The 25,986-nt window shown below is 38.8% G+C and overlaps 1 protein-coding gene across 3 annotated transcripts in view; it reads right to left on the bottom strand.

The window, feature by feature from the left end:
• Positions 1 to 266: 266 nt before the first annotated feature.
• The window catches only part of LOC132426755 (contactin-associated protein-like 3), a 187,730-nt gene continuing 162,010 nt past the window's right edge, over positions 267 to 25,986 (bottom strand). The window contains exons 17-24 of one of the 3 annotated variants that reach the window (XM_060013541.1): positions 25,490 to 25,708; positions 22,552 to 22,791; positions 21,738 to 21,965; positions 20,317 to 20,450; positions 19,410 to 19,497; positions 5,529 to 5,759; positions 5,220 to 5,291; positions 267 to 1,300 (exon numbers count right to left, since the gene is read on the bottom strand). In XM_060013541.1, coding sequence (XP_059869524.1) covers positions 1,107 to 1,300; positions 5,220 to 5,291; positions 5,529 to 5,759; positions 19,410 to 19,497; positions 20,317 to 20,450; positions 21,738 to 21,965; positions 22,552 to 22,791; positions 25,490 to 25,708 — 1,406 coding nt within the window. In that variant the 3' untranslated portion in view covers positions 267 to 1,106. The remainder of the gene's footprint in view (positions 1,301 to 5,219; positions 5,292 to 5,528; positions 5,760 to 19,409; positions 19,498 to 20,316; positions 20,451 to 21,737; positions 21,966 to 22,551; positions 22,792 to 25,489; positions 25,709 to 25,986) is intronic. The other 2 variants (XM_060013542.1, XM_060013543.1) reach the window with 2 other exon arrangements.

Below are 25,986 nucleotides of genomic sequence, written 5' to 3'. Positions count from 1 at the left end.
CCAAGTAGTAACAAGGTGAGAGGATAACTCAGGGAATGTTTTGCCTAGATCGGCTCAAAATTTAGAAAGGAAAATGATAATATTTGGTTCAAATATGACTTCTTCCCTAATAAATGACCAGACCATCACAGGAAATCAAAGGGTTGCTGACATAACCTTCAGAAACAAAAATCACAGGACTACAAAGAAAAGTGAAGCGACTTAATCACCTCATATATAAAGGAAATAAATTTAGGATTATATTTCATTCAGATGTGGATGGAGGATACATTTCCAATGTTAAACATGGAGTTTATATATGGGCACAAGTTTAGTTAGAAAATATACATTTTTTTGTGAGCTCATTAGGTGATCGTTATTACAATTTACAAAGAGTATAATGACAAATTACAAAGAAAGATAAGCAAATTATCACAGATTGAAATCCTTTACACATTTTTCTACCTATGAATTCTCTGTTCTGTATCTGAACTTACTAGCAGAATTTCATAGCTGACATTCAACACTCATTTCGTCACTAAAATGTATCAAAACTGATTTAAAAGAGACAAATAGTAAAAACAATCAGCCAAAAAAATGTTTTTCAGGTTTCTAATGCAGTTTTGGCCACTGGGCTCTGGTTCACAGGAATATGGGAATGCAGCTGAAGGCCATCCGAGAAGCACTTCCCGGTTTATAAATGTCAGCAGGTGATTGATAAAGGAAGCATAATGGAGGTTTCCACGAGACACAAAACATTAGAGTCCAACTTTGACTTTCATAAACTTCCGTGTTGAATTTTTAAGAGTAGGGCCACAGCTCAAATTCTTATTCTCACTTAAAACCCAAAATAATTATGCAAAATACATTTCAATTTTAGAGATCAAGTCAGAACAGTCAGAAACTGCCGGACAGTAATTAATGAGCACACCTAAGTCACTGTTACATAAGTAGATCAAGAAGTAGCACTGAGCAGAGCCTCCAGGGACCATGCGTGAGCAAGTTGATGGCGCTGCACACCCACCGTCTGTCCCAGGAGGCCAAGAGGGGGGGCTTCATCCACTGTGAGCCTCTGGCTTAGCAAGACAGTCACATCATCATAGTAATAAGTAAACGACCACTGCTGATCAGAAGAAATACTCTTTCTGGCTTTCACTGACTGTACTTTGCATGTTGAGCTCACTTTTCAGAGCAGTCTCAGCATTGTCTCCAGTTTTTGGAATATTCGACTCATTTTTTTCATATAGCCATCTCTGTTGATAAATGCGTACAGCAATGGCAGTGATGCAGAGCAAGATAAATATCACAACTGCTATCACACCTACAGAGAAAGGAAAACACAAAGTCAAAGTATAAACTGTAAATGTCAGCCTAACTAGAATCTACCCTAGCATCATTTATCATCAGAAAATTTGAAACCAAGTGGTGTTATAACATTAAGTGTACTTCTAAGTCCATGCAAACTTTAGACACAGAGGTTTTATGCCTTAATTTCCTAAAGACATATCATGATTGGATTTCAGTGAATGTTTTCACTCTAAATGCAGAAACACAACGAGGTCTCTTAGGTTATGCCTACACTTCATGCTAATTGAGCAAGCAGGTTTTCATTATTTTAAAAGTGTAGAGTGTGTAGCCCCACCACAGAGTGATTAAATGCTTATGTGTATTTTAATGAAAATTCAATTAAATTTTAATGCTGATATACTGTTGAACTACAGTAATGTGGTGTGTATCCCATCTATCTCTATGAGACCAACAGAGTCTTAAGTGATTGCTGCCTCTGGGGGGTCCACACCCTTGTGTGATCCCCCGTGACCTGCTTCTAACCGAAACAATATGACAAAGGTGATGGGCTGTACCTGATTATTTGTAAATGATTACATGATTATGTTATATAAGCTTGTAGCATCTGTCTTGCTAGAGTCTCTTTCTTCCTGCTGGCTATGAGGTGGCAAGAGCCATGCTGGGAAACCCCACATGACAAGGAACTGCAGATGGCTTCCAAGTGCTAAGGAAAGACTCTGTCCAGGAGCCAGCAAAAATTCAGAAGCTCTCAGTCTTACCTGTGCAAGACACTGAATGTAGCCAACAACCATGCAACTGAGGAAGTGGCTCCTTCCCCAGTGGAACCTTCAGATGAGACCCCAGCCCAAGACCCCTGATGAGGCACCTTGATTTCAGCATTGTGAGACCCTAAGCAGAGGACCTAGCTGAGATGTGCCCAAACTCCTGACTCAGAGAAACTGAAGGATAATACATGTGGATTGTGTTAAGCTGCTACATAGGTGGTAATCTGTCATGCAGCAACAGATAACTAATATACCATTTTATAAAAAATTGTAGACATATTAATAACATTCAGTTATCTGTAATTAAAAGGAAAACATTTCTCTTGTTGGAAATGTATTGAAGACATTAGGTTTGCCAGCAGTTCTCAACCTTGGCTGCATAGCAGACAATAACTCAGAATCTTTTGGTGGGAGGCCTAGGTATCAGCATTATTTTAAAAGCTCTTCAGATTATTTTAATGCACCATCAGGGTTGAGACTGTCAAGCTAAGCCATAGGAATGTTTACTCAAGTTATATCACATTAGTGAAGAAGGAATCCATTCTGAAACAAATAGATAAAAAGAAGCATTCACTAGTTAATATAGTTTTAAGATGACTGACACAGGCATTAAGCATGAATTAATATCTCCATTTAACAAATGTAAGCAAACATATGTTACTGCTTAGTTGTATAAATCAAAATTTGTATTGCAAAATGAGGGTTCTTCATTATACGCTGGGACAGACATAAGCAAGTGTAATGGAGCCCAACAAACTCAAAGCTTGGTTGGGTATAACTGGTCACAGAGATTCCTGGGCACATGCTATCAGGAACCCAGACCCCTTCTTACCTGAGACGAGGTAGCATATTTATTATTTTGTGAATATTCTTAAGTATTCATAAGTAGAATATTCATTACTTTCAATATATTTTGCATCTCACTTGGGAACAAACAACACAGTTACTTTAGTTATTTTTATGTCTAGCTACAGGACCTTGCTTTAAGAGCTATATCATATCCAGTTTTAGTGTCAGGGACCAGTAACTCTCAATAACATTGATCAAGCCTCTTGATTATATGATGACTCTCACTATTACACTGACCCACCTACACATCCAGGGTTTTCTGTATGTGATTGATCATGTCTAACTCTAGCTTGTTTTTGTTTCATGAGGTTTGGTGGGATCCTAGAAAAACTTCTATCTCTACCCCCTATCTGATGAGATTAAGAAAATTTGAATAATGCATCTGATGCCTTCCATAATCTTCCTATCAGCAACTCCAGTGTAAGGGTGTTTTTGACAAACGCTCATGTCTGCCTGTGTCTCTGTCTATCTACACATCTGTCTCTTTCTCTATGCATCCACCTGCCCATCTACAATATGGATCCCTTGGCAAGAAACCCTCTGTGATCTCTGGCTTACCAAGTTTGAATATTGCTTAGGTTGATTCTCCTCTCCTATAACACTCCCTTTGTTTACAAGAGGAGAAAATAATGATGCAAAATGCAGAACATGGAGAAATCCACCTATTGGGATAATCCTTTAAACAGATCAAATATTTCACATGTGGGTGCAGTCTGTGATCAATTAGAAAAAAGTCTGATAATTCTTTTTGGAAGTTCCAAATACACTGGAAGTCTGTATACTCAGTGACTGACAAAGCACCCAGCAACCGGCCACCACACAGATGGAAGGCAGGTTCAAGTGAATTGTAGGGCCTAGTAAACTGAACCATTCTGTCCCTACGACCTTCTGTGCTCTCATTCTCCATCCCATGTATCAGGAACCAAGTAGGATTTCTCAGGGGAATGATATTCAGCAAGAGCAATAAAACTCTAAGGACCACATATTTGTTCTATCATCAATTTGACTATTATCTCTGGTCTTGCTAATAAAAGGGAACAAACTATGATAATTTGTGAAATTTTGAACTTGGATTCCTACTTTGTAAATGTTAATCACATTTAAGTTGATTTATTTTCACTTAGCTTTGGCATTATAGTGAAGTCTTCTCATTAAAAATAAATTAGAATGATTTAGGATTAAGGTTTAATTTAAATTTTAAAACAAAAGTTATTCCTTTTAGATATGCATTCTAAATAACATTTATGGTTTTTATTTGTTCTTGGAGTCATAAAATGGAGGTCATATTCCTCACTCATTACAAAAATAAAAGGAGTTGAGACAGAAATGGAAATGTTAAAATTCTTACATAGATAGGGTCAGCACTTTAAAATGTCTGAATACTTTCCTAATCGTCTGGAGAAAACTGGTGTCTGGATGGATACAGACGAAATGAACAGATCCAATCTGAGCAGGTGTGTAGCCGGCCTGAACAGTGGGCGCCCAGTCCTATCACCCAGCTCTAGCAGTAATTACCTCACTTTGAGGTAGCAAGGAATGGAGAGCAGTTTACTTCTACTCACCAAGCAGAGTTTGCAAATTACTCACATTCCAATAATCTAATTAAACAAATTAAAACGTTTCTTGAATGATAAGGAGGGAGAATTGAATATTAATTTTTTGAGTCAGACCTGGATAAATTTTGCTTCAAAGGATATATTAGAAGATATTTAAGATGCCATTACTTTTACTTCTTCAAATATATATATATATGCATATAGATGAATGGATTTATTTGATGGATATCAATTTCTATCTATCTATCTATCTATCTATCTATCTATCTATCTATTTCTCCATCCTAAGATAAGCTTGATGTCAGACACAGTTTTATATCTTTATGTTCAGGAAAATGACAATTTGCATAGTTTAGGTGCTTCTCCCAGTATGTTTTATTTTTAATCTTATTTTTAAATGTTTTGTGCTAAGGGACTGAGAGGTCCATGGCTATTTTAAATCAAAGAAGTAAAAGTAAATGCATCTTAAATATGTATATATCCTGAGAGATACTAATGGCTATATTCAAATGAAAATCCTCTTATTATTCTGTAGTTTGGCAACCATCCTTTAAAAAAGTGTTTCAGTGGAGCCATCGATTCCTTCTCCTAAGTATCTCCAAAGGGGCTGAATTCGGTACAATCACGTCAAGAACATGAGCAATTGTATGTGGCCTGCCACTGCCAGTGATCTCACAATCAGCACGGATTCTCACGGATATGTTTTGGACTTTGCTAACAGTGACAACAACGCCAAGGACGAGGTCATTCGCGGCCTCGTTACCTCCGATGACCGCGGAGTCACTTCTGTTCGCATTAACTAAGGGCTCTCCCTCATCTGTTGATCCAGAACGACCTACAGTAGAAAAAGAATGACAGAGGAGAGTGGAAAGGAGAACTTTTGAGAAATCCACAACATTTGAAAGAAGAGCAGACAACGCAGAGACAGAAATGAACTTGAAACGAAGAACCGAGAATGGAAAGACCAGGGAATGGGGAAGGTGTACGAAAAGAGGACTTTTGGAAACCTCTGGGATGAAGACTGGGTGGAAGACCGCGGGCGCAGAGTGACCGCGGTCAAAGGGCCACGCACCTGCGCCGCCTGAGAGCGGTCGGGTCGCCTCCGGCGCTGGAGCTCCGGGCCCCGCCCCCTCCGCGCAGCGGGACGCGGCGGCCACGTGTCCGCGGACAGTGACCCGGGCGGGCCCGCCCGGGCGCAGCGCCGCCTTCAGCGGGGCGGCGGGACCGAAGCGCACTGCCGAGAGGCAGCCGGTGAAGCCTAGCGCGCCAGCCCGCTGCGTGTCGCGGTCCGCGGCGGGAGGTCCTGCGGGCAAAGAAGTGGGACACACCGTTAGGGCTCAGGAGCGACTGGCGGGGACGCAGGAATAGCCTGAGTCTGCGCAGCAGTGATGAACTGAACTTCCCTCCGAGCCCTTCGTGTTTAGGAAAGAGCCAGAGTCGGTACCTGCCGCCTTGGTTGATGCCCTGCTTGCTCACTCCCCGTGTGAGTCAAGTGAAGCTTCTTTGGATGCAGTCACGGGGCACTGACGAATGAAATCCTCCGCCAATGCATTTTTCAAAATATTTTTAACAGCATTTGTGGCCAGTAATTTAGGTCTCCTGGGTTGGGGGACAGCAGCGTTCTGGGAATCCCTTCTTGCAGTTTCCTCACAATTAACACCTTATTCTGGCTGACTGTTCTGAGCCCCACATAGAGGGCCTCTCCGTAACTGCAAGTGCTGCCCTGGGAACTCCGCACCACACTTCCTTTCCCCTCTTCACAAAGGTGGTCTCTGTCCCGGGTCCAAAAATCAAGGCTTTTGCCCCCATCAACCCCCTCCTGATCCCCGCCCTCATCCCCAACTGACAGAAGTTGGTTATTAAGACCGAAGAAGAGCAGCGACGGACACAGGAGAGAACATCAATTCGTTCACTTCAGTTATGATTACATCTCGCAGTGCGCTTGCTCAGTGGGCACGAAATCTGACCAAAGGCCCTTAGCTGTAGACTTCAAGTTTAAATGTATCAGTCTGGGAAGCGTCCATGTCCCCCCACAGAGGAAACCACATAAGTATGAGGCAACTTTGGCATCTGCTGTCAAACTCCCTCTCACTTCACCTTGTGTAGAAAGGCGCGTTGCCTCTTCTTTTTCAAACAATCATCAACAGCTACCAAGAATTTACCAAATGATTCCCATAGGCTGGGCATTGTGCTAAGCGATTTATAGACTCGTGAATAGTGGCATTTGAACTCTGAAGCCAGGGGTGTGTAACCACACTTCCAGCTAGCCTCGCCTGGTGCATCAGTTACAGAAGGTCACTCTCCTTGGATCATCCCTCTCTCATGCAACATATGGAAAGCCCGTCGTGGGCAGTGTGTTTTATTCTTGCCTCCCCCTGCACTTAGCTTAATGTCTGTTACATAGGATGCATGCAATATATATTTTATAATCGAAGAATAAATTTAGTCCCATTACCACCCTTCTGTGGACAGTTTGGGTATTGAAATTTTTAAAAATGTGTCCCTCTCAAGGTGTGACCTGAGAAATTCAGAGGACTGACCTTGTGATAAAAGATTACTTGCATTGGCTCCGGATAAAAATGTACGTCCATAGTTGGCTGCCATCTTATGCCACTGAGTTTTACTGAATGTCGTGGTAACTAAACACATCCTCATTGTCGCTAAAGTTAAACAACATACCCTGAAGCTTCTATTTCAAGGATAGCAGAATATGCCACCCCCAAATATGCCATTTTGGCATAAGGATTATTTTCTTGAAAAACAGCAGGTACAAGGACACTGACATCCGCTTTCTGTTCCTGAAAGCAGGAGATAAAACTCTTATGGGAAAGCTGCCCTTTTTGTACCAGGAGGAAAAATACATTTTTATGACCAGAGATGAGGAGACCAGCCCAGAGAAATCTGTACATACAAACCTTGTTAAAATAACCCCTGTCTTCCTTTCATCTCCTCGTACATTTTAGTTGCTTTTTCACAATCACCACTCTGTTCAACCTCATATGTAAACACTTGGACCTATCTGCTTTTTGGGTCTTCATTTTCCTGTAGGGACTCCCATGTACATTTAAAAATCTGTATGCTTTTCCCCTGTTAATCTGTCTTATGTCAATTTAATTCTCAGGTCCAGCCATAGACCCTAAGAGAGGAGAGGTCAAGTGTTGCCTCCCATACAAACTCATGGGGTGGCTTTCCTGAATCTTATTACAGGTCTCACCATTTTTCCTATTAAACTTCATCTCACTATTTCAGTCTATAATTCCTGGAAACCAAATATTCTGTATCCTTATTTCTTCTGGCTTGGAAAAGAGCTGTACCTTCAAGAAAAATGGCCTAACTTTGAGATTTTCAGCAAATGTATTGGGAGTTACTTGGGCTTACAAAATTCTGTTCATGATTTTAAAGCTGCAAAAGTAAATGTTTGCTATGGAAAAGACCTCTAAAAACAACTAAAATTGGGGGCATGCATTTGCATTGCTATAATCATAATAGACATCTGTCTGACACATATAGCTACCTTGGCCAAGTTGATTATACGAGACATCAAAGATCTTTATGCATGTGGAATTTCAGGTAGCTCCTTAAGTACACTGAAGTAAAATGAGCTAGGCACAACCCAACTAAAGGATTATCAATTAAAAGCGTAGTTTAAAGATGACTTTACTTTTTAAATTTTGCATTCAGATATTATCTATTTCTTAAAGAAAGGCACCCTTGCTTATGTATACTTGAGAGAATGTCAAGAAGAAATAAAATGGGAGACACTGCAATAGTAACACAGGACTTTTGCAAGGCTAACATCTGAAAAAAAAAAATTATAGGTAAAATAAAAGTTTTAGTTGTTGGACAAATACTAGGTTTCCTGTTCCTGGTCAAAGTCTGACCTGAGCACTACTAGGCAAGGGTAACAGAAGGAATCTCAGGCAGACATTTATCATAATGAATTAGGCCAATTTTGTGGAATTTATTTTTTAAAGATAACCTAACTTCATGTCTTTAGATAGTGTTGTTACTAAGGAAAGAAACATCAGTAGCATATCATATTGCATTATATTTTCCTGTATTTCAAGACTGTACTTAATATTTATACATATATGTGGATTTGTGAGTGTGAATGGGTGGATTTATATGTACCTGGAGAGCCTATCATTAATCATGTAGCTGTAACTGTGTTATGCATGTACATGTGGGTATAAATATACATTGAAAGGTTTGGTGCTCAGTTTCCTGTCAATTTTCCATCCTGAGGTCATGGTTTTGATTCATTTTTTGATTGGAGTAATTCTCTAGTATTTTCTTAAGATGGGAAACTTGATTAGTATTTAATCTCAATCTTTCCTTGTCATCCAAAATATCTTTTTTTAACTGGTCAGATAAATTATATATTAGACGTATGAGTTGCAACCATTCTTCTTAGCAGTATATCATTCTCTCATTTTTATTCTATTGCTGCAAATGAGAAGTTGGATGCTGATGTCAATATCATTATTTTCCATTGTAGTAACTTCTGTCTAGAAAGTCTGGAAGATTTTTCTCTATGGTTTTGTAATTCACGGATTTTCCCAGAATTTCCCCAGATGTGTGTCTTTTCTCATCAGAATCAGTGAGTCCTTTCAATCTGCAACTCAGGTTTTCCTTTAGCTCAGAGAAATTTTTTTAATACATAAGTATTATCTTTGCTTCTAATTCTCTTTCTGGATCTCTATTTATTCATATTAGGTTTTCTAGATCTAACTTCCAAATGTTTTATTTTTCCCTCCTAATTTCTACATCTTAATCTTTTTGCTCTGTGGCTTGAGACATTTCATCTACATGATACTCCATGCCACTATTTAAGGATAACCAGTGATGATTCTCTCCTTTAGATCACCCAGTGAAATTTTGAAAAATCATATTTATTTTAATTACTAGAGTTGGTGCTTGTGTCTGTGTGTGTGACTTTATTAAAATCTCTTTGAGTGCCAAGTTTCATCCTAGTTGTCTTCCATCTTCTTCAATAGCTCTATTTTTTTTTTTTTTTTTTTTTTTTTTTTTGCGGTACGCGGGCCTCTCACTGTTGTGGCCTCTCCCATTGCGGAGCACAGGCTCCAGACGCGCGGGCTCAGCGGCCATGGCTCACGGGCCCAGCCGCTCCGCGGCATGTGGGATCTTCCCAGACCAGGGCACGAACCCATGTCGCCTGCATCGGCAGGCGGACTCTCAACCACTGCGCCACCAGGGAAGCCCCAATAGCTCTATTTTGATGCAGGAAATTTTATTTGTTGTTTTTTCTTCTTTCTCTACCCCTACTCTTGCTTTTAGATTCCCTTAGTGGTGGCATCATTATTTACTTATTTATTTATTGGGACTGCTTATTGGGACTCCATGGTTAAGGATGTTATACGATACACAGGTCCTGACACTGTGGACAGTGCAGCTTCTCTGCCCTATAGTCAGCAGCAGACCTGCATTCAGACTATCTGACTTCTTATAATGCATAGGAAGAGGTCTCTCACCCTCACCCTCACCACGGTAGGAAGGATGTGGCCCGATAATCCATCCCTTTCTCAGCTCCAGGAGGAGCAGAGAGGATGGGGACCGTAATGTGGAGCAATGTTGACCTTCCCTTTGGAAGTCTTGAGTTCCCTGCAAGACAAACTTTCCCCAGGATCCACGGTCTTCACATACCACCCTAAGACTCTGCTGTGTACTCCTCCTCCAGTCCAGAGGGCAAACTCCTACCCCAGCTCTCTCATTCACACTTTCCTGCCTCCTCTTGCCTGCTGGGCTGGCCCTATAGTTCCTAGGTTCAGGGGCACAAGCAAGTTGAACCGGGAGTAGAGGCAAGTCTTATGGTCCAAGTGGCGTTTCCCAGAAACAGGTCCACACAAAGTCAGCATCCGAATTAAAACAACTGTACTTTTTTGTTATTGAGCTGCATGAGCTGCTTGTAAATTTTGGAAACTAATCCTTTGTCAGTTGCTTCATTTGCAAATATTTTCTCCCATTCTGAGGGTTGTCTCTTGGTCTTGTTTATGGTTTCCTTTGCTGTGCAAAAGCTTTGAAGTTTCATTAGGTCCCATTTGTTTATTTTTGTTTTTATTTCCATATCTCAAGGAGGTGGGTCAAAAAGGATCTTGCTGTGATTTATGTCATAGAGTGTTCTGCCCATGTTTTCCTCTAAGAGTTTGATAGTTTCTGGCCTTACATTTAGGTCTTTAATCCATTTTGAGCTTATTTTTGTGTATGGTGTTAGGGAGTGATCTAATCTCATACTTTTACATGTACCTGTCCAGGTTTCCCAGCACCACTTATTAAAGAGGCTGTCCTTTCTCCACTGTACATTCCTGCATCCATTATCAAAGATAAGGTGACCATATGTGCATAAAGACACAGACCTACTGGAGAACAGACTTGAGGATATGGGGAGGGGGAAGGGTGAGCTGTGACAAAGCGAGAGAGAGGCATGGACATATATACACTACCAAACGTAAGGTAGATAGCTAGTGGGAAGCAGCCGCATAGCACAGGGATGTCAGCTCGGTGCTTTGTGACCGCCTGGAGGGGTGGGATAGGGAGGGTGGGAGGGAGGGAGACGCAAGAGGGGAGAGATATGGGAACATATGTATATGTATAACTGATTCGCTTTGTTATAAAGCAGAAACTAACACACCACTATAAAGCAATTATACCCCAATAAAGATGTTAAAAAAAAATAGAACTGTGCTTAGAAAGACAATGAGTGCAAATCTATCTTCCCTGTTAGCTGACTCCTGAAATTCCATCATTAAGTTCCTTCCTTTTGGCTCAAAAATTTTCTTCCCTTTAAAGTGTAAAGAGAAAAAAAAAGATGGGGGAACCTTAGGAGAATACTTAGTGCATTATTAGAAATTTACACATCAGGATGAAAATGTCTGATAAACCTCTAGTTTGAGAACAAGGCATCAACAGAAAGTAAGGGGAAATCAGGTGCAGTTTCATGCTAGGAAAGAAGGGGAGGGGAAAGTGGTTTGAGCGTGGATGTGAAGAAAAGTCATGTTTAGGAAAAAATGAGCTTAGGGCTGAGGATAAAGTTCACTTCTACTGTAATTTTGAGTAGAACCCCTTAAATCACTTTGGATAAAAACAGATTTAATACATTTTTTCTCTTAAAAAATGTCTATGGTACGAAATCTTGAGAGCACGATCACATTTCCAACAATCTAGGACATAAATATTCTCAACTGTCTCAGGTATTGGGTAGTGTTGCCTTTAAAATATATTGCCAAGGCCATGCATTCCAACACACGAGATGATTTCTTGTTTTGTGAGGAACAAGCATGTTAACAAAAGGTTCACAAGGAAAAGGAAGGAACAAAGAATTAAAATGTGTGTGGAGAGCTTTCTGCTACCCACAATGAGCAGTGTTTCTGAAAGGCACTGGCAGTAAACAGTGGAATAGCAAAAGGAGTATTTCCAAGATTCCCTGAGGCTCTCATCTACAAACAAGAATCAGAGAAACAGAGTGAATAGTCCATGGAATTGCAGGAAGCAATGAAGAGCATCAGAAAGGGTAAATATGTAGATAATTGAAGTGAATATCGACTGTTTAAAACAACAGCAATAATAATGTCTTGTGGAAAAAAATAATACGTAAAAGTAAAATACATGACAACAATGGCAAAAGGGGTGGAAGAGGAAGTAAAATGGAAAACAAATAAGGTTTTTACGTAGTTTGGGAAGTGTACACAGTAGTATATAATAAATCAAGGATGAATAATTAATCTTAAGAGTAACATAAAAAAATACAAAGAGGTACAACTATAAAGCTAATACAGGAGATTAACAGTCCCAAACTGGAAGCAATCCAGCTGCCCATCAACATAAGAATAAACAAACTGTGGTATAGCCATGCAATAAAAGACTACCCAGCAAAGAGAGCAAGTGAACTACTATCACATGCAACAACATGGATGAATGTTAAAAACATTTTAGTGAATGAAATTGGCTAGACTGAATATAAGTATCAACCTGCTATTTATTTTGGAGTTGATGAAACCAGAGTGAACTTCCTTTATGCTAGCTAAATAAATGACATAATTAGAAAATCATGCTAGACAGACTTTTTCAGTCTTGTCTTTCGAACAGCTCAGGGTTGGAGGGACCTGATTTTCAGAGTCAGAAAGAAGTGAATTATTCCCTCTCCCCGGCACCCCACCCCACCACACCAAACTATCCCTGGCACTTGCAACCAATACCTGGGAAGAAATCAGGGGTGATTTGGGACCCTAAGCACTTTAACAAGCACTCCTAGCAGGCATTTACTGGAAGAATATTCTTTAGTAAATTATATCAACTCTTCCTATAATGACATTTCAATAGTCTCTGCCACCCTTTCACATGACAAGGAAATAATGTCAGAATCTACATGTGTGCTGCTTTTAGCTCATCAGCTCTTTTTAAAATTGTGACTAGGCTTGTCCAGCCTTCTCTTGATGTGCCCTCACTCCATCTCAGAGGTCCTTAATCCTGGGCCTTTCCAGTTCTCCCCCTCTATTTCCCATCAAACCCTGTTCTTGAATAAACTCATTCACACAAGAGAATAAATGTCCAATTATGACTCAGTGTTCTAACTCTCCCAGGTACATGTGCAGAAAAGGCATTAGCAAAAGAAATAAATCTCTAATGGATTTTCTTCCTTATTTTTGAGATTCATTTCAGATGCCATAAAATTCACCCTTTTAAAGTGTACAATTCAGTGGGATTTTTACAGGGTTGTAATACCTTTCCCAGTAATTGCAGGATCTATCATCCCAAAAGAAACCCTGTACACATTAGTGGTCACTTCCCACTCTAACCTCCCTCCCAGCCCCTGGAAAACCTAAACTACTTTCTGTTTCTATGAATTTGCCTATTCTGGACATTTCATATAAAAGAAATCATACATTGTGTGGTCTTTTGTGTTTATCTTCTTTCATTTAGCATAATGTTTTCAAGGTTCATCCACGTGGTCCCGTGTATGAGTACTTCATTACTTTTTATGGCTAATATTCCATTGTACATCACTTTTGTTTACCTAATCCTTAGTTGATAGACACTGGGGTTGTACCCAATTTTTGGTTATTATTAATAATACTGCTCTGAAAATTTGTGTACACCTTTTGTGTATGGATATATATTTTCAATTCTCTTGGGTATATACCTAGGAGTGGAATTTCTGGGTCACCCGGTAACTATGTTTAACATTTTAAGGAACTGCCAAACTGTTTTTTCACAGCAGCTGCACAATTTTACATTCTCACCAGCAATGGACAAGAGTTCCAGTTTCTCCATGTCCTCTATGACACTTGTTACTGTCTGTCTTTTTGATCATAGCCATCCTATTGGTTGTGATATGGTATCTTGTGGTTTTGATTTGCATTTCCCTGGTGACAAATGATTGTGAACATCTTTTCATGTTCGTATTTGTATATCTTCTTTGAAGAAATGTCTAGTCAGATCCTTTGGCCATTTTTAAATTGGGTTATATCTTTTTACTGTTTAGTTATAAGAATTCTTTATGTATTCTGTTTAACAGATACAGGACTGGCAAATATTTTTTCTCAATTTTGTGGGTTGTCTTTTCACTTTCTTGAGAGTGTCCTTTGAATTACAAAAGTTTTTAATTTTGATGAGATCCAATTTATTTTTCTTTGCTGCTTGTGCTTTTGAGAATCCATGATCTAACCCAAGGCTTTTAAGAAAACGTCTCTAAAAAAACCGTTGCCTAATCCAAGGTATATGGTGTTAGGCAGGGGTCCAACCTGATTTTTTAAACTTGTGGATATCCAATTGGGCCAGCACCATTTGTTGAAGAGATTATGTTTTCTCCATTGAATGGTCCTGGCGCCAATGTTAAAAGTCAACTGACCATGAATATATAGTTTTACTTCTTGACTCTCAATCTAGCCCACTGACCAATATGTCTATCTTTTGCCAATACCACACAGTCTTTACTACTGTAACTTTGTACTAATTTTTGAAATCATGAAGGGTGAGACCTCAAACTTTATTCTTCTTTTCAAGATTGTCTTGCATTTCCATATGAATTTGGGGTTCAACTTGTCAATTTTTGCAAAAAAAAGGCCATTTGGATGTTGATAGAAATTGTGTTGAATCTGTAGACAAACTTGGGGATCACTGCCATCTTAGCAATGTTGAGTCTTTCAATCCATGAACACAGATACCTTTCCATTTATGTAAGTCTTACATAATTCCTTCCAACAATGTTTTGTTGTTTTCGGTGTACATGTCTTGCACTTCTTTTGTTACAGTTATTCCAAAACATTTAATTATTTTTGATACTATTGTAAATAGAATATTTATTCTATTATTTCATTCTTCATTTTATTCTTGTATTGTTCATTGCTAGTATATAGAAGTATAGTAAATTTTTGTGTTGGTCTTGTATCTTTTCCAAAACTGTTTATTAACTCTAATAGCTTTTTTCATGGATTCCCTACTAGATCATGTCCTTGACCAACAGAGATAATTGTACTTCTTCCTGTTTTATCTGGATACTTTTTACTCTTTTCCTTGCCTAACAGCCCTCCTTCAAATCTTCACTACAGTCTTGAACAATAGTGGTAAGAGTGGACATCCTCATCTCATTACTGATCTTAGGGGAAGACTTCCATTATTTCACCATTAAGTGTGATAATAGCTGTAGGGTTTTTGCAGATGCCCTTTCCATGTGAGGAAGTTCCTTTCATTCCTAGTTTGTTCAGTGTTTTCATTATGAAAGCATGCTGAATTTTTTCAAATGTTTTTTCTGTGTCTATTGAGGTGATCATGTGTTTTTTGTCCTTTAGTCTATTAATATGGTACATTACATTGATTTTTATCTGTTGAGCCAACCTTAAATTCTTGGGATAAATCTTACTTGGTCACGGCATATAATAATTTTTATATGTTACTGCATTAGATTTGCTAATATTTTGTTGAGGATTTTTTCATTTACATTCATATTCCTGAAATTTTATAAACTCTTTGTGTCTTTCTATGTGAATTTCTTCTAAATGAGATAAACTCTTACGCAGAGCATAGGAAAGACTAATATATGTCATATAAGTCAATGGAGTTTTTAATATCTAAACTCTAGTCTCTCTATTCAAATCTCAGTAGGTAATTTCCATGAATGATTTATGGAGCTCCTTTTCAACATACAATTCTTCAGTGGATTTTCTTTACCCCACAGATAACTGGCCTACTAAGGTTTACTCACATGACTATATTGATGTGAATTGTACTCTCCCCCAGGAAGAGATAGGAAGACATATCTTTAGTCTGCACACTTCAAAAGCAGATTTTTGTTTTGCTTTGATATTTTGGGTTTGTTATTTTTGTTGTTTTTTTTTTAAATGCACAAAAAATGAAATGAATAGAATACCAAATATACAAAAGTCTTTAGAGAAACAAAATTTAGCAAAAATGCTAGGGCCCCTTACTTGGTATTTTAAAGCTCTCATACTTTGGGAGTATAAATCCTATCAGAGTTAAAACTACACAGAACACTAGAAATCTAAAGATTTACATTAAAGTAGGATTATACTAAAACTATTTTATAGTAATTGGGAAAACTTAACCTGATTGGTCATCACTAATAAGATCATTGAAGAATGGAAAGAACAAGAGCATGTTAATTAGAAGATGATGTGGAACCATTCTTCCATAGCACACTAAGGTAAATAATAATAATGACTAGTTATAATAATGACTAAATAATGACTAAATAATAATAATGACTAATGATTAGTTAATCATTAGAACACTGTTTTATTGTTTGTATCTCGTATTATACCACAAGTGCTTTGAGGGCAGGTACGGTAGTATATTTTGCTATGAGGCATTCGAAATGTCCAATGAAATATAAGTGCATATTAGGGACCACCAAACATTTCTGAATGAATGGATAAGTCAGTGAGTCAAAATAGCTAACAAGAAATAAGTACTGGATAACTTGTCATAGTTTGGGACTATTTTATTTGGGAAATTAGTAGCTCCTTATTAGCCAATCTGTTGGTCTACTTTACTATAAGTTAGTGAAAGGCAGTTCTGCTTATACTCGCCAAATCTGAACACAAAACTGTAGTCCTCTTGTACTCAGTAACTGATTTGAGAGTGGCAGCAGAACAGAAGCCATCCTAAAATAAAGTTATCTAAAACATGAAACATTTAATTAGCCTTTGATCAAGATATATACCTCTAGGTACAGATGAAATGGATATTTACAATTTTATTAGATTCAATTGCTTCAGGCTATAAACTTCATTGCTGAGTTTCAACTTTAATTTCTGTGGCCTGAGAGAGATGTTTTTGAATATATCACCCTTGAATAAAAACATTAACACCTTCAGTTCCATGCTACTGTCCTCTATATATTAACTTATAGGAAAATAAAAATTTATATAACAAAATTCATTATTCTACTTTTTTATTAAAACAATCCCCTCATATAATGCAGTTCAATGATTAAGTCGATTTTTGTAATCTATTGCCTATATCTTTATAGATCATACATTTGAAGCCGAATTGTCCTTAAAAATATTCCTCTGTCAATTTCACACTTACTGATAGCAACTTTCTATTCATACTTTGGGTCACAGACATTTCTGAATATGCCTCATCTCTCCTATCAGATGCTGAAGTCACTGAGGGCATGAAGTTGTGTGTGGTCTGTGTTTGTTTTGTTTATTGACCATATCTGTCCTCCAGGCTGGGAAAGAGTAAGCACGGACTTCTATCTGGTAGTGGAGGAGGGATCAGATCTGGGGGCAGACAGAACCATCATTCTACACACAGCTTGCACCCACTCGACAAAAATTCAGCTCTGCGGCTTGCACACCCCTTGGGTGATCAATTACTCACTGCTCAGACCAAGGATCCGTCGGGCCAGAGAGTAGAGCTCAATATCAGATAAAAAAGGGAGCAAATTCTTCTCCATTTGGATATTAAAAACAATTATAACTGTTGGGCTGACAGCCAAAGATAGGGTTCTATCTCACTGTTCTCTAAAGCTCAACGTGGTCTTTGAACTTTTAGTAATTTCATAATCTCTATTTAAACATATACTGTTATTCTCATGGACAAAAGTTGAAGGAGCAGTATTCCTTTGAATTGTTTTTTCAATTTGTTTTTGTTTTTTGGGGGTTTGCTTGTTTTTCCAATTCTTTTAAAATTATGCCACTATTTTAAATAGAATAAAAAAATCTACTAATATCATGAAAACAGGGATGTCAGAAATGCCTGAGAAACATCAAAACCACACATTGGAGACTGGAATACTCACCTCTACAATGGGTTGTGATAGGTATAAACATCTCCCAGCACTCAGTGGGAAACAAATGTTCTCATTTTTATTTCTGTGGTAACTGCACCATTACTATCTCACATGTGGGGAGTGCGACTAGAACAATGAACCACAGGAAAGGACCTTCAGCACAAGCTACCACTCTGTCAATATATCATCAAGGCCAGATTCTTCATCTACCTTTAAGGCATGATTACAATGCAGGACCACCACCGCTTCAGCCTGAAGTTTTTATTCACTATACCATGCTAAAACTATATTCTTACCAGTGAAGGAGCACTGGATTAATCTGCCTTTTTAACAGTTGGGCTGTTTTAACAGTTAGGCTGCAGCGTCTAAATGTTACACTTTTTGCGGTACGCGGGCCTCCCACTGTTGTGGCCTCTTCCGTTGTGGAGCACAGGCTCCGGGCGCAGGCCCAGCGGCCATGGCTCACGGGCCCAGCCGCTCCGCGGCATGTGGGATCTTCCCGGACAGGGGCACAAACCCGTGTCCCCTGCATCAGCAGGCGGACTCTCAACTACTGTGCCACCAGGGAAACCCTACACTTTTGTTATTACCATTTACAAGAGCACCCTTGGAGAGCACTAGCATTCATAACATTTCCTCTGTCTGAAAAATAAGAAGTCATCATTTCATTGCCTATCATCTGTTTGAAAGACGTGATCGCTTTAATAGTTACTATGATTCTCGACATATTTTGAACATCCATTCATGTGCCTTTTCTAACATTCTCAAGTTGGTGATGTAACATATATCTGTGGGGTAGAAGAAATGACCAAAAGAATCAATGTATAAATGGCTGAACACCTAATAAGTTTCCATCGATTACTTAGGACGAAATATAGCCATATGAGTATCAAGTACCAGAGGAGGAATAATAAACATGCCACAAGAGGATTTCCCCTAGATATCATTTAAATAACAATAAAACATACAGTTTATATATAATCAAAAATAAAAGAAATAACTTTCAATATCTGTTTTTATTGCAATGTAATTCTTGGTGACAAGGGGAGAAAAAAGGCATCAAGAGTTTGATGTCTAAAGAGTAAAGTATGCTTTTACTTCGGCATTTTTATGGAGCATAACTGGCAGCCATAAAGGATGTCTGTAGGATATTTAGGCTGTGAGTTTCCAAGAGTAGCTGGGAGCAATGAACACATTTCACCTCAGCTCCCAGGCAAGGCAGGGCCCAGACCACAGCCCAAAGCTTGTTTGCTAAGAGAAAATAAGCAGCCTTTTCTCTTCCTTCTTAAACATAAATTTAGATTTATCATTAAAATGATTTCTGCATTTGACCCCTGATTACTACAGAATTTGTGAACTTATATCTGCTTTGATTTTGTCTTTCCTGAATCGTTAGAAAAATGCAAAGTTTCATTATGCTTGATTGCCAAGTGAGAGGGTAAGTGTGGAGGCATTTTTCAAGGAATGCCCTTGTTCAACTCGCAAGCAGCACTTACTTGTGATTATATGCACACTCAGACAAGAGTACAAGCTTCTACCTTGACTGTCACTCACTGGGAAATCATGCATATATCAAGGAGCTTCTTTCAGCATGATGAATGCTTCCCGTGTTTGCAAACTAACACTTCCAATCCCAGTCACTGGGCGGTGGGGGGAGGGGGCTCTCTTTCTTCCACTTACCTAAAATTGTTCCCAACGTGAGGGATTTGACAGCATTGAATTCTGTCCCTGAAGACAGGATGACTTGTCTCCTTGCATTCTGGTTAACCTATTAAATGTTCCACATGATATAAACATCAAAATGTCAAGCAATTTTGATGATAAGAGGATGGGAATCAAAGGAAGACCAAGAAAAATGATAAAAAAAAATAAGCCATATGTTCCTGCTATCACAAAGGTTAAAGGAGAAAAGTTTATTATAAACAATTCTTGTAACACCTCAAATTCAACTCCACCTCATTGCCTATCCCGTTCCCCTACATTTGTCTTTATGATTTAAGTATCTATAATTGGTACAATCCACAAAGAAATGCAAGAGCTACTTTGAACCTCAAAGTTTTTACTTATTTAGAGGAAATTTGTAACATGAGCAGAAAAATGTATTATTCATACAGATTCAATATAAAAGATTATTCTTCAAAATCCAGTGACAATGTGTGACTTAAAGACTCCAATGTTTTTCAAAATGTATTCCCACTTTAAGCAAGATCTTGCTTTTTCCCTTGTGTTTAAATTTCTGTAGTATTTGTTCTTTTGTAACCCAGTGGGAATAGGTTCCCACTGAAATATCTCCAGTAGTCACTATGATAAACTATGCAATATTTCCCAACCAAATAAAGTAAAACCAATGAGGACAGCTTTGTATTTTAAGTGGTCAAATATTAATAATAATTTTGACAGTCTCTTGCTAAACAAACAGACATTGCAAAACAAAACAAAACACATTGACCTAGCAAGACTTATGGAAGAAGAGTGCCAGATGTGCATTTCTTTTACTAGGATTTATTATCAAATTTTTGCTTTAGGTCATATATTCTGAGCATCACAATTTTGATTACTGTTGCTGTTGTTGAATTTACAACCTTACCTCGACAAAGACCACTGCTGCTTCTCTGTTAATCTTCACCTGGTGAAGCTGTCCATCAGCCAGGTTTTTAAAACCAAAGTTAAAAACATCAGGTTCTCGGTGTCTGTTTAGCTTATACCTGATTTGCAAACTTCCTAAAGAAGAGAAAAATGACATGTTTAACTGAAATATAATTTTATAAAAACCGCCAATGCAGGTTCTAAGGCACATTTAAAAAATATATATAACTTGAATCTATAGAGCATTTACTTGAGTGCACAATAGTCACCTTTCCTGGACTAGTAATCATTTATGTGATGTTCTGAGGCCAAATTCAGAATTCAATTACACAGTCTTAGAAGTCAAGACAAATGGTCTTTTTCCAAGTTCTTCCATTTTCCTTAACCAGAGGAAAAAGTCTAAGTTAAGCATATGAAAATGCCAAGCCAGGCTTGAAGTTAATTATTCATGTGGTGTTCATATTATTAAATGGTAAAACCTAAGCAACGTTATATTAACATTCAGTTTCTATAAGCATAACTTCTTTTAATGTGACTTATGTTAATGCATTTTAATGTGTCACTGACATTCACACACACACACACATATATATATTTTTTTTTCTTTTTTTTTTTTGCACAACCAGAAATGTTTTCTAAGGTTTCTGCCATAATCAAGAAGCAGCAAAAAGAGAGAAGTGAGTGATTTGCTACAATATCCAAATCTTCCAATCCACACACTGCTCTCCTTCATAGATGCACCCTCTACCTGGTAACTCTGGTACCACCTGTAATATATCTTATCAGTCAGTGATCATAGAAATCTTTTCCAGAAGTTAAGTTTCTCCCCTTTATTCTCCATGAGAAAAGGTTAAAGCTTGATTTTGCTCTCTAACTTGGAACGTCTTGGTTCTGTTCTCTTACTGGTGACCATGGGTTAGGTAACTGTCTTCCCACTTTTCTTTGTATGCAGATAGGGCATAACTGACTTCCCAAACACTGATGGGTAAAGAGCAATCATATTTATCTGATGCTCATGGAAATTGGCTTTCTATATGGTTTAATGCACTTTACTTCCCTTCCAAGAAGGAGGAAATATTTTCCATGCATAAAATATCTTCTTTCAAAATGAACTGTGACACTAATTTATTCACATGCAGAAGGAAAGACTCCCTACCAATAACAAGAAGCACAGTTGAACATCAGATACATGAAATGATCAGATATTTATAGAAGAAAGCCATCTTAATTTAATCACTGAAATGGTAAGGCTAGTGAGAAACATTTGGGGTTATAATGAAAACAAACCAACCCTAATAACATGGGTGTCACAGGGATGCACTTGTGTTTTCTTGTTTGTAGTTTAGCATTGAAAGGGCCCCCTCCTTATGGTCCTGATTTCTCCTAAGTCAGTCTTCTTGTTCGTATGGTGAAGATACTCACCATTCGGGGCGAGGATAACTGAAAGGTATTCCTCATAGAAGGAGCTCACATAGAGTAGTAAGCTGGGCATCCCTGTGGTCCGGAAGCTCAGTGTGGCCATTTCTCCTGTCAGTGTCAGATCCTCATGAAATAAAGCCACAAAGGAGCTGGAGTTCTTACTGAAGGTGTCATTGTAATGTTGAAAGTCGTAAATCACTGAGGAGCCAGCTCCAAAATAGGCAGAAATTTCTGGAATGACATGCCTTTTTGGTTATATTAGCAATATGTAAGTGCACGTGTCTTGTTTTATGGATATTTCTGTATATTTAAAGAATATCTCTAATCCTTAAATATCTCAAAAGAGAAAATAATGATGGTATGCTTTGCTGCTTTTTAATTTAAAAATTTAAGATGAAAAACAATAAAGTATAAATAAAAAGATAATCTCTCCATATTCCCATAACCCAAAATTGAGTAACAATATTTTATTATTACCTCCAAAAGGCTTCATTTTAGGATTACAGAAAATTAAATGTCCAGTGTAAACATACAGTTAAAAGGTTATTGCTCTCCTCAAAGTGTTGCACTGATGACCCTCTGAGAAATCCAGAGCGGGTGACATCAGATCTAACAGAAGCAGTCAACGGCCTTCAAAAGAATAGAATCATACCTCCTGCCAAGTGAAATGGAGGCATTTGGGACAGAAACAATTCTACTTCAGCTAATTACAGAGAACTGCCTGATCTTTTCTTTACAGTGTCAAATGCCAGAAACGTCTTCATAAAGTTCAAATGTTCCATCCTTTCCCTGTAAGCTGCTCCTCGGTCACACTCACCATTCTCGCAGAATGGCCCATCATACGCAGAGAAGGTGCAGTCACATTCGATCCCTCTGCGTTTTTCTCTACACCTCCCTCCATTGCGACACAGGTGTCCATAGCTGCTACAGTGTCCTGGACACCCTGGCTCCACTCCTGGCGTCATTGTGGCTCTTTCTTCCAGATCCAGGGCCAGCCCATTCAACCTTAGAGACCGAATGCATCCCAGGAAGCCTCTCTGTCTGCTTGCTGTTCCACCTACAAGGGAAACACTGCAAATGCAAACACGTTCCTGGGTGTCTTCTTCAGGATTTCATCTTCACTTTGAACTGAGGCCAAGGTTTTATGAACAAATATAATTCTGAAAACGTAGGCTGTGGTCAAAAGTTAAGAATCATCAAATGGCACTGAACAGACCATTAATGAAAATATTTTTTAAGTTGAACTTGGTAAATATTTGTTCTAAAAATACTTCTTCAAGTTATATTTAGAAAGACTTTTTTTTACATCGTTCCTTTCTTTCTTTTTTTTTTTTTTTTTTGCGGTACGCGGGCCTCTCACTGTTGTGGCCTCTCCCGTTGCGGAGCACAGACTCCGGATGCGCAGGCTCCGGACGCGCAGGCTCAGCGGCCACGGCTCACGGGCCTAGCCGCTCCGCGGCATGTGGGATCTTCCCGGACCGGGGCACGAACCCATGTTCCCTGCATCGGCAGGCGGACTCTCAACCACTGTGCCACCAGGGAAGCCCCTACATTGTTCCTTTCTTAAAGAACAAAATAAACGCCATTGATCCTTTTTAAAGTTTAAATTTACAAACAATGACATGCATAATAAAGGTTACGTAGTTGAAAAATCTTTGCGATGTAATATATATTATAAATTTGTAATATATAAATTTGTGTATGTATTTAATATAATATATATTACAAATTTGTATATATATTTATATAGCGTATCTATTACACATATATAAAATACTAATTCTTACTTAGAAGAGCTCTCACTAATAAAGCTGTGAAAAGGAACTGAGGCAAGAACAAAGAAAAAGAAGCCAGAAGGGGTAAAACCAAAATTTAGCACCTCAGACCTTTTATACTCCATCCTGGCTGCTCTGAGGTCAGGTGGTATAACATTAACCAAATAATATATATCCCCCTATATTTCTATCATTTCTCACGTGAGCATAATAAATATGGGAGCACAGGAGTCACTTGGAGTGTTTGCTAAAAACAGATTTTGGATTTATTCCAAAAGATTCTGATTCAGTGGGCCTGGGGAAGGTACCCCAAATCTGAATTTTCAACTAACTCCTCAGGCTTTAGAAACATTACCATAGTGGAAACACTAGTTCTAGGTAGATTTCCATCCAAACTTTGTTCCTAGAAATTCCGCTAATTAATCCTCAGGACTATAAGTCAGAAAATAGAATTATTTAATTTGATTTGCAGTTTGATAATTTAAAATGAAGCCTCAACTCAGTAAGAACTAACTGTGCTTGAAGCTGTTTTATGGTGCCATGGGCTGTATACATACACACGCATACACACACACTTAAATTCACTGAATAGCATTAGTTCCTGGACACAGCAGTAGGTATCACCTGGCAAAGCAGACTGTGTGCTAATTTGTGATTTATATCAATTTTTCATTGGACTGTGTCCTTATTTACTTTAAAATATGTGAGAAAAGACCAAGTGAGAGCTATTTCGTTAATCTGCTTAGTTTCCAAATTAGAATAGAGTTATCTAAAAAGCAATGCAGCAAAAGTTGTTTCTCCCTTTGGGAAAAACAAACAATAATAAAGAATAAGCATGTAAGTTAGAGGGAAGACTCCCACTACCCAGAGCTTTAATCTTTAAAGAATGGACAGCAGAATAATGAGCCAGCTCTGGGTCTAAACAAGGCATTTGCAACAAGAGAGCAGCAGAGGGGGTGCAGGACCGAGAGGAACCAGGTGCTGGGCTGGGGAAAGTCCTGCTGTGCCCAGTCACACGAGGCTGCCTCAGCCTCCCTGGGCTCCTATGGCCTGTTTTTGAGGGGACTGGAGGATTTTGTCCCAATTACGGGGCTGGTTCTCTAACTATACTGAGAAGTGAAGTGAGAGAAATGGATAAAAATTGCTATTTGTTTTATAAATAGTATGGATAAGAAGTAATTGAAACAGACATAAATCGTCTATGATATTGCGTGCAAGCTTGGGAATCAGTCCAACACGAGTTTGGATTTTCCTTCCAGTTGGGTTTCTATGGTTAAGTCCCTTGATGTCTCTGAGCCTCCATGATCTCATCTGCAAATTGGGTACAATAATCTATAGCAGAGATATTTATATTAAATGAGCTCTTGGTACATAGTGTCTGTGTGGCTGAACCACACTGATTCCCTTTTGTCAGCTCCATCTTAGGCCCGCAGTCCCACCCCCTCCTCTTTCTGGGGGACTGAGCTTTAGCTTACTCACACGGAATGCATCCCAGCCAGATAAGTTCCTTATCAACCTTTACCCTTGCCTTCAACTAATATGAAAACTGGAAGAGTGCCTTTTGCTGATGCAGATGGTCATGAGACCCCCTTGGGGAGGAAAAAGTCCCGATTCCTGACCATGGGTGCTTCTCACTTGGTAGTCAGATTCTATTTTTAGTTTTGGCTCCTTTAAATCCCCCAGGAGCATTTTCCGTGGCACGAAGTGCAGCTGTGAACGTCTCTGGCTCATCGTCCCCTGGATGTAAGTTACCCACAATAAACTTCATAATTGCACTTTATGGAGTTGCCTGCTTCGATTTTCAGTCCCAAAGTTCCTTCTCAGTTCAGAGGATTTTATTCAATATCTCTGCCTCCCACCAGGGCTGATAGTAGTCACTGTGGCAATTACTATTATCACTACTGCTGTAGCTGTGATTTTCTCTCCGTCCACCTCTGCATTCACAGCACAGCTCAGTTACAAGCCGCTAGCAGCACTCACCCACGAAGAGCTGGCTGTTGAGCTGCAAGCGGGCGTGCCCATCAGCTGGGGCAGTTTGGGTCTCCCTAGGGAGCTGATCCACTTGAAGGGATGCTTCTTTAACATTCCGTTCTGCCCTCACATGGTGCCACCTATTGTCGTTAAAGGGAGTGGGGGACTGCACCGTGACCTCACAAGGCCCATTCCCCACATCAAAGGAAAAGGTCACTTCTGCAGGGGCTGGAAATAAAGATATGAGAGCTGGTCAAGTTCATTCACAGGGGAGAAAATTTGGTCTTGCGTAGACATGAAAAAAGCACCATGACATGCTCCTTATGAAAGAAGACCATGATATTGATGCAGACAAATGTCAGTCTGAGCTGGTAAAAAAAAAAAAGCAAAAGCAAAAGCAAAAAGCAAAGCTGACTTTAACATACTTCTTCTTAGAGTCTACTATTCATCTTGCTAAGCCCTAAGCAATAGAGATATTTACCTATAAAAATACAACTAACATTTTA

Source organism: Delphinus delphis, chromosome 6 (genome assembly GCF_949987515.2).
Source record: "Delphinus delphis chromosome 6, mDelDel1.2, whole genome shotgun sequence".
Taxonomy (NCBI): domain Eukaryota; kingdom Metazoa; phylum Chordata; class Mammalia; order Artiodactyla; family Delphinidae; genus Delphinus; species Delphinus delphis.
Note: the sequence above shows the minus strand (reverse complement) of the source record. Positions and strands in the feature narration are given on the sequence as shown.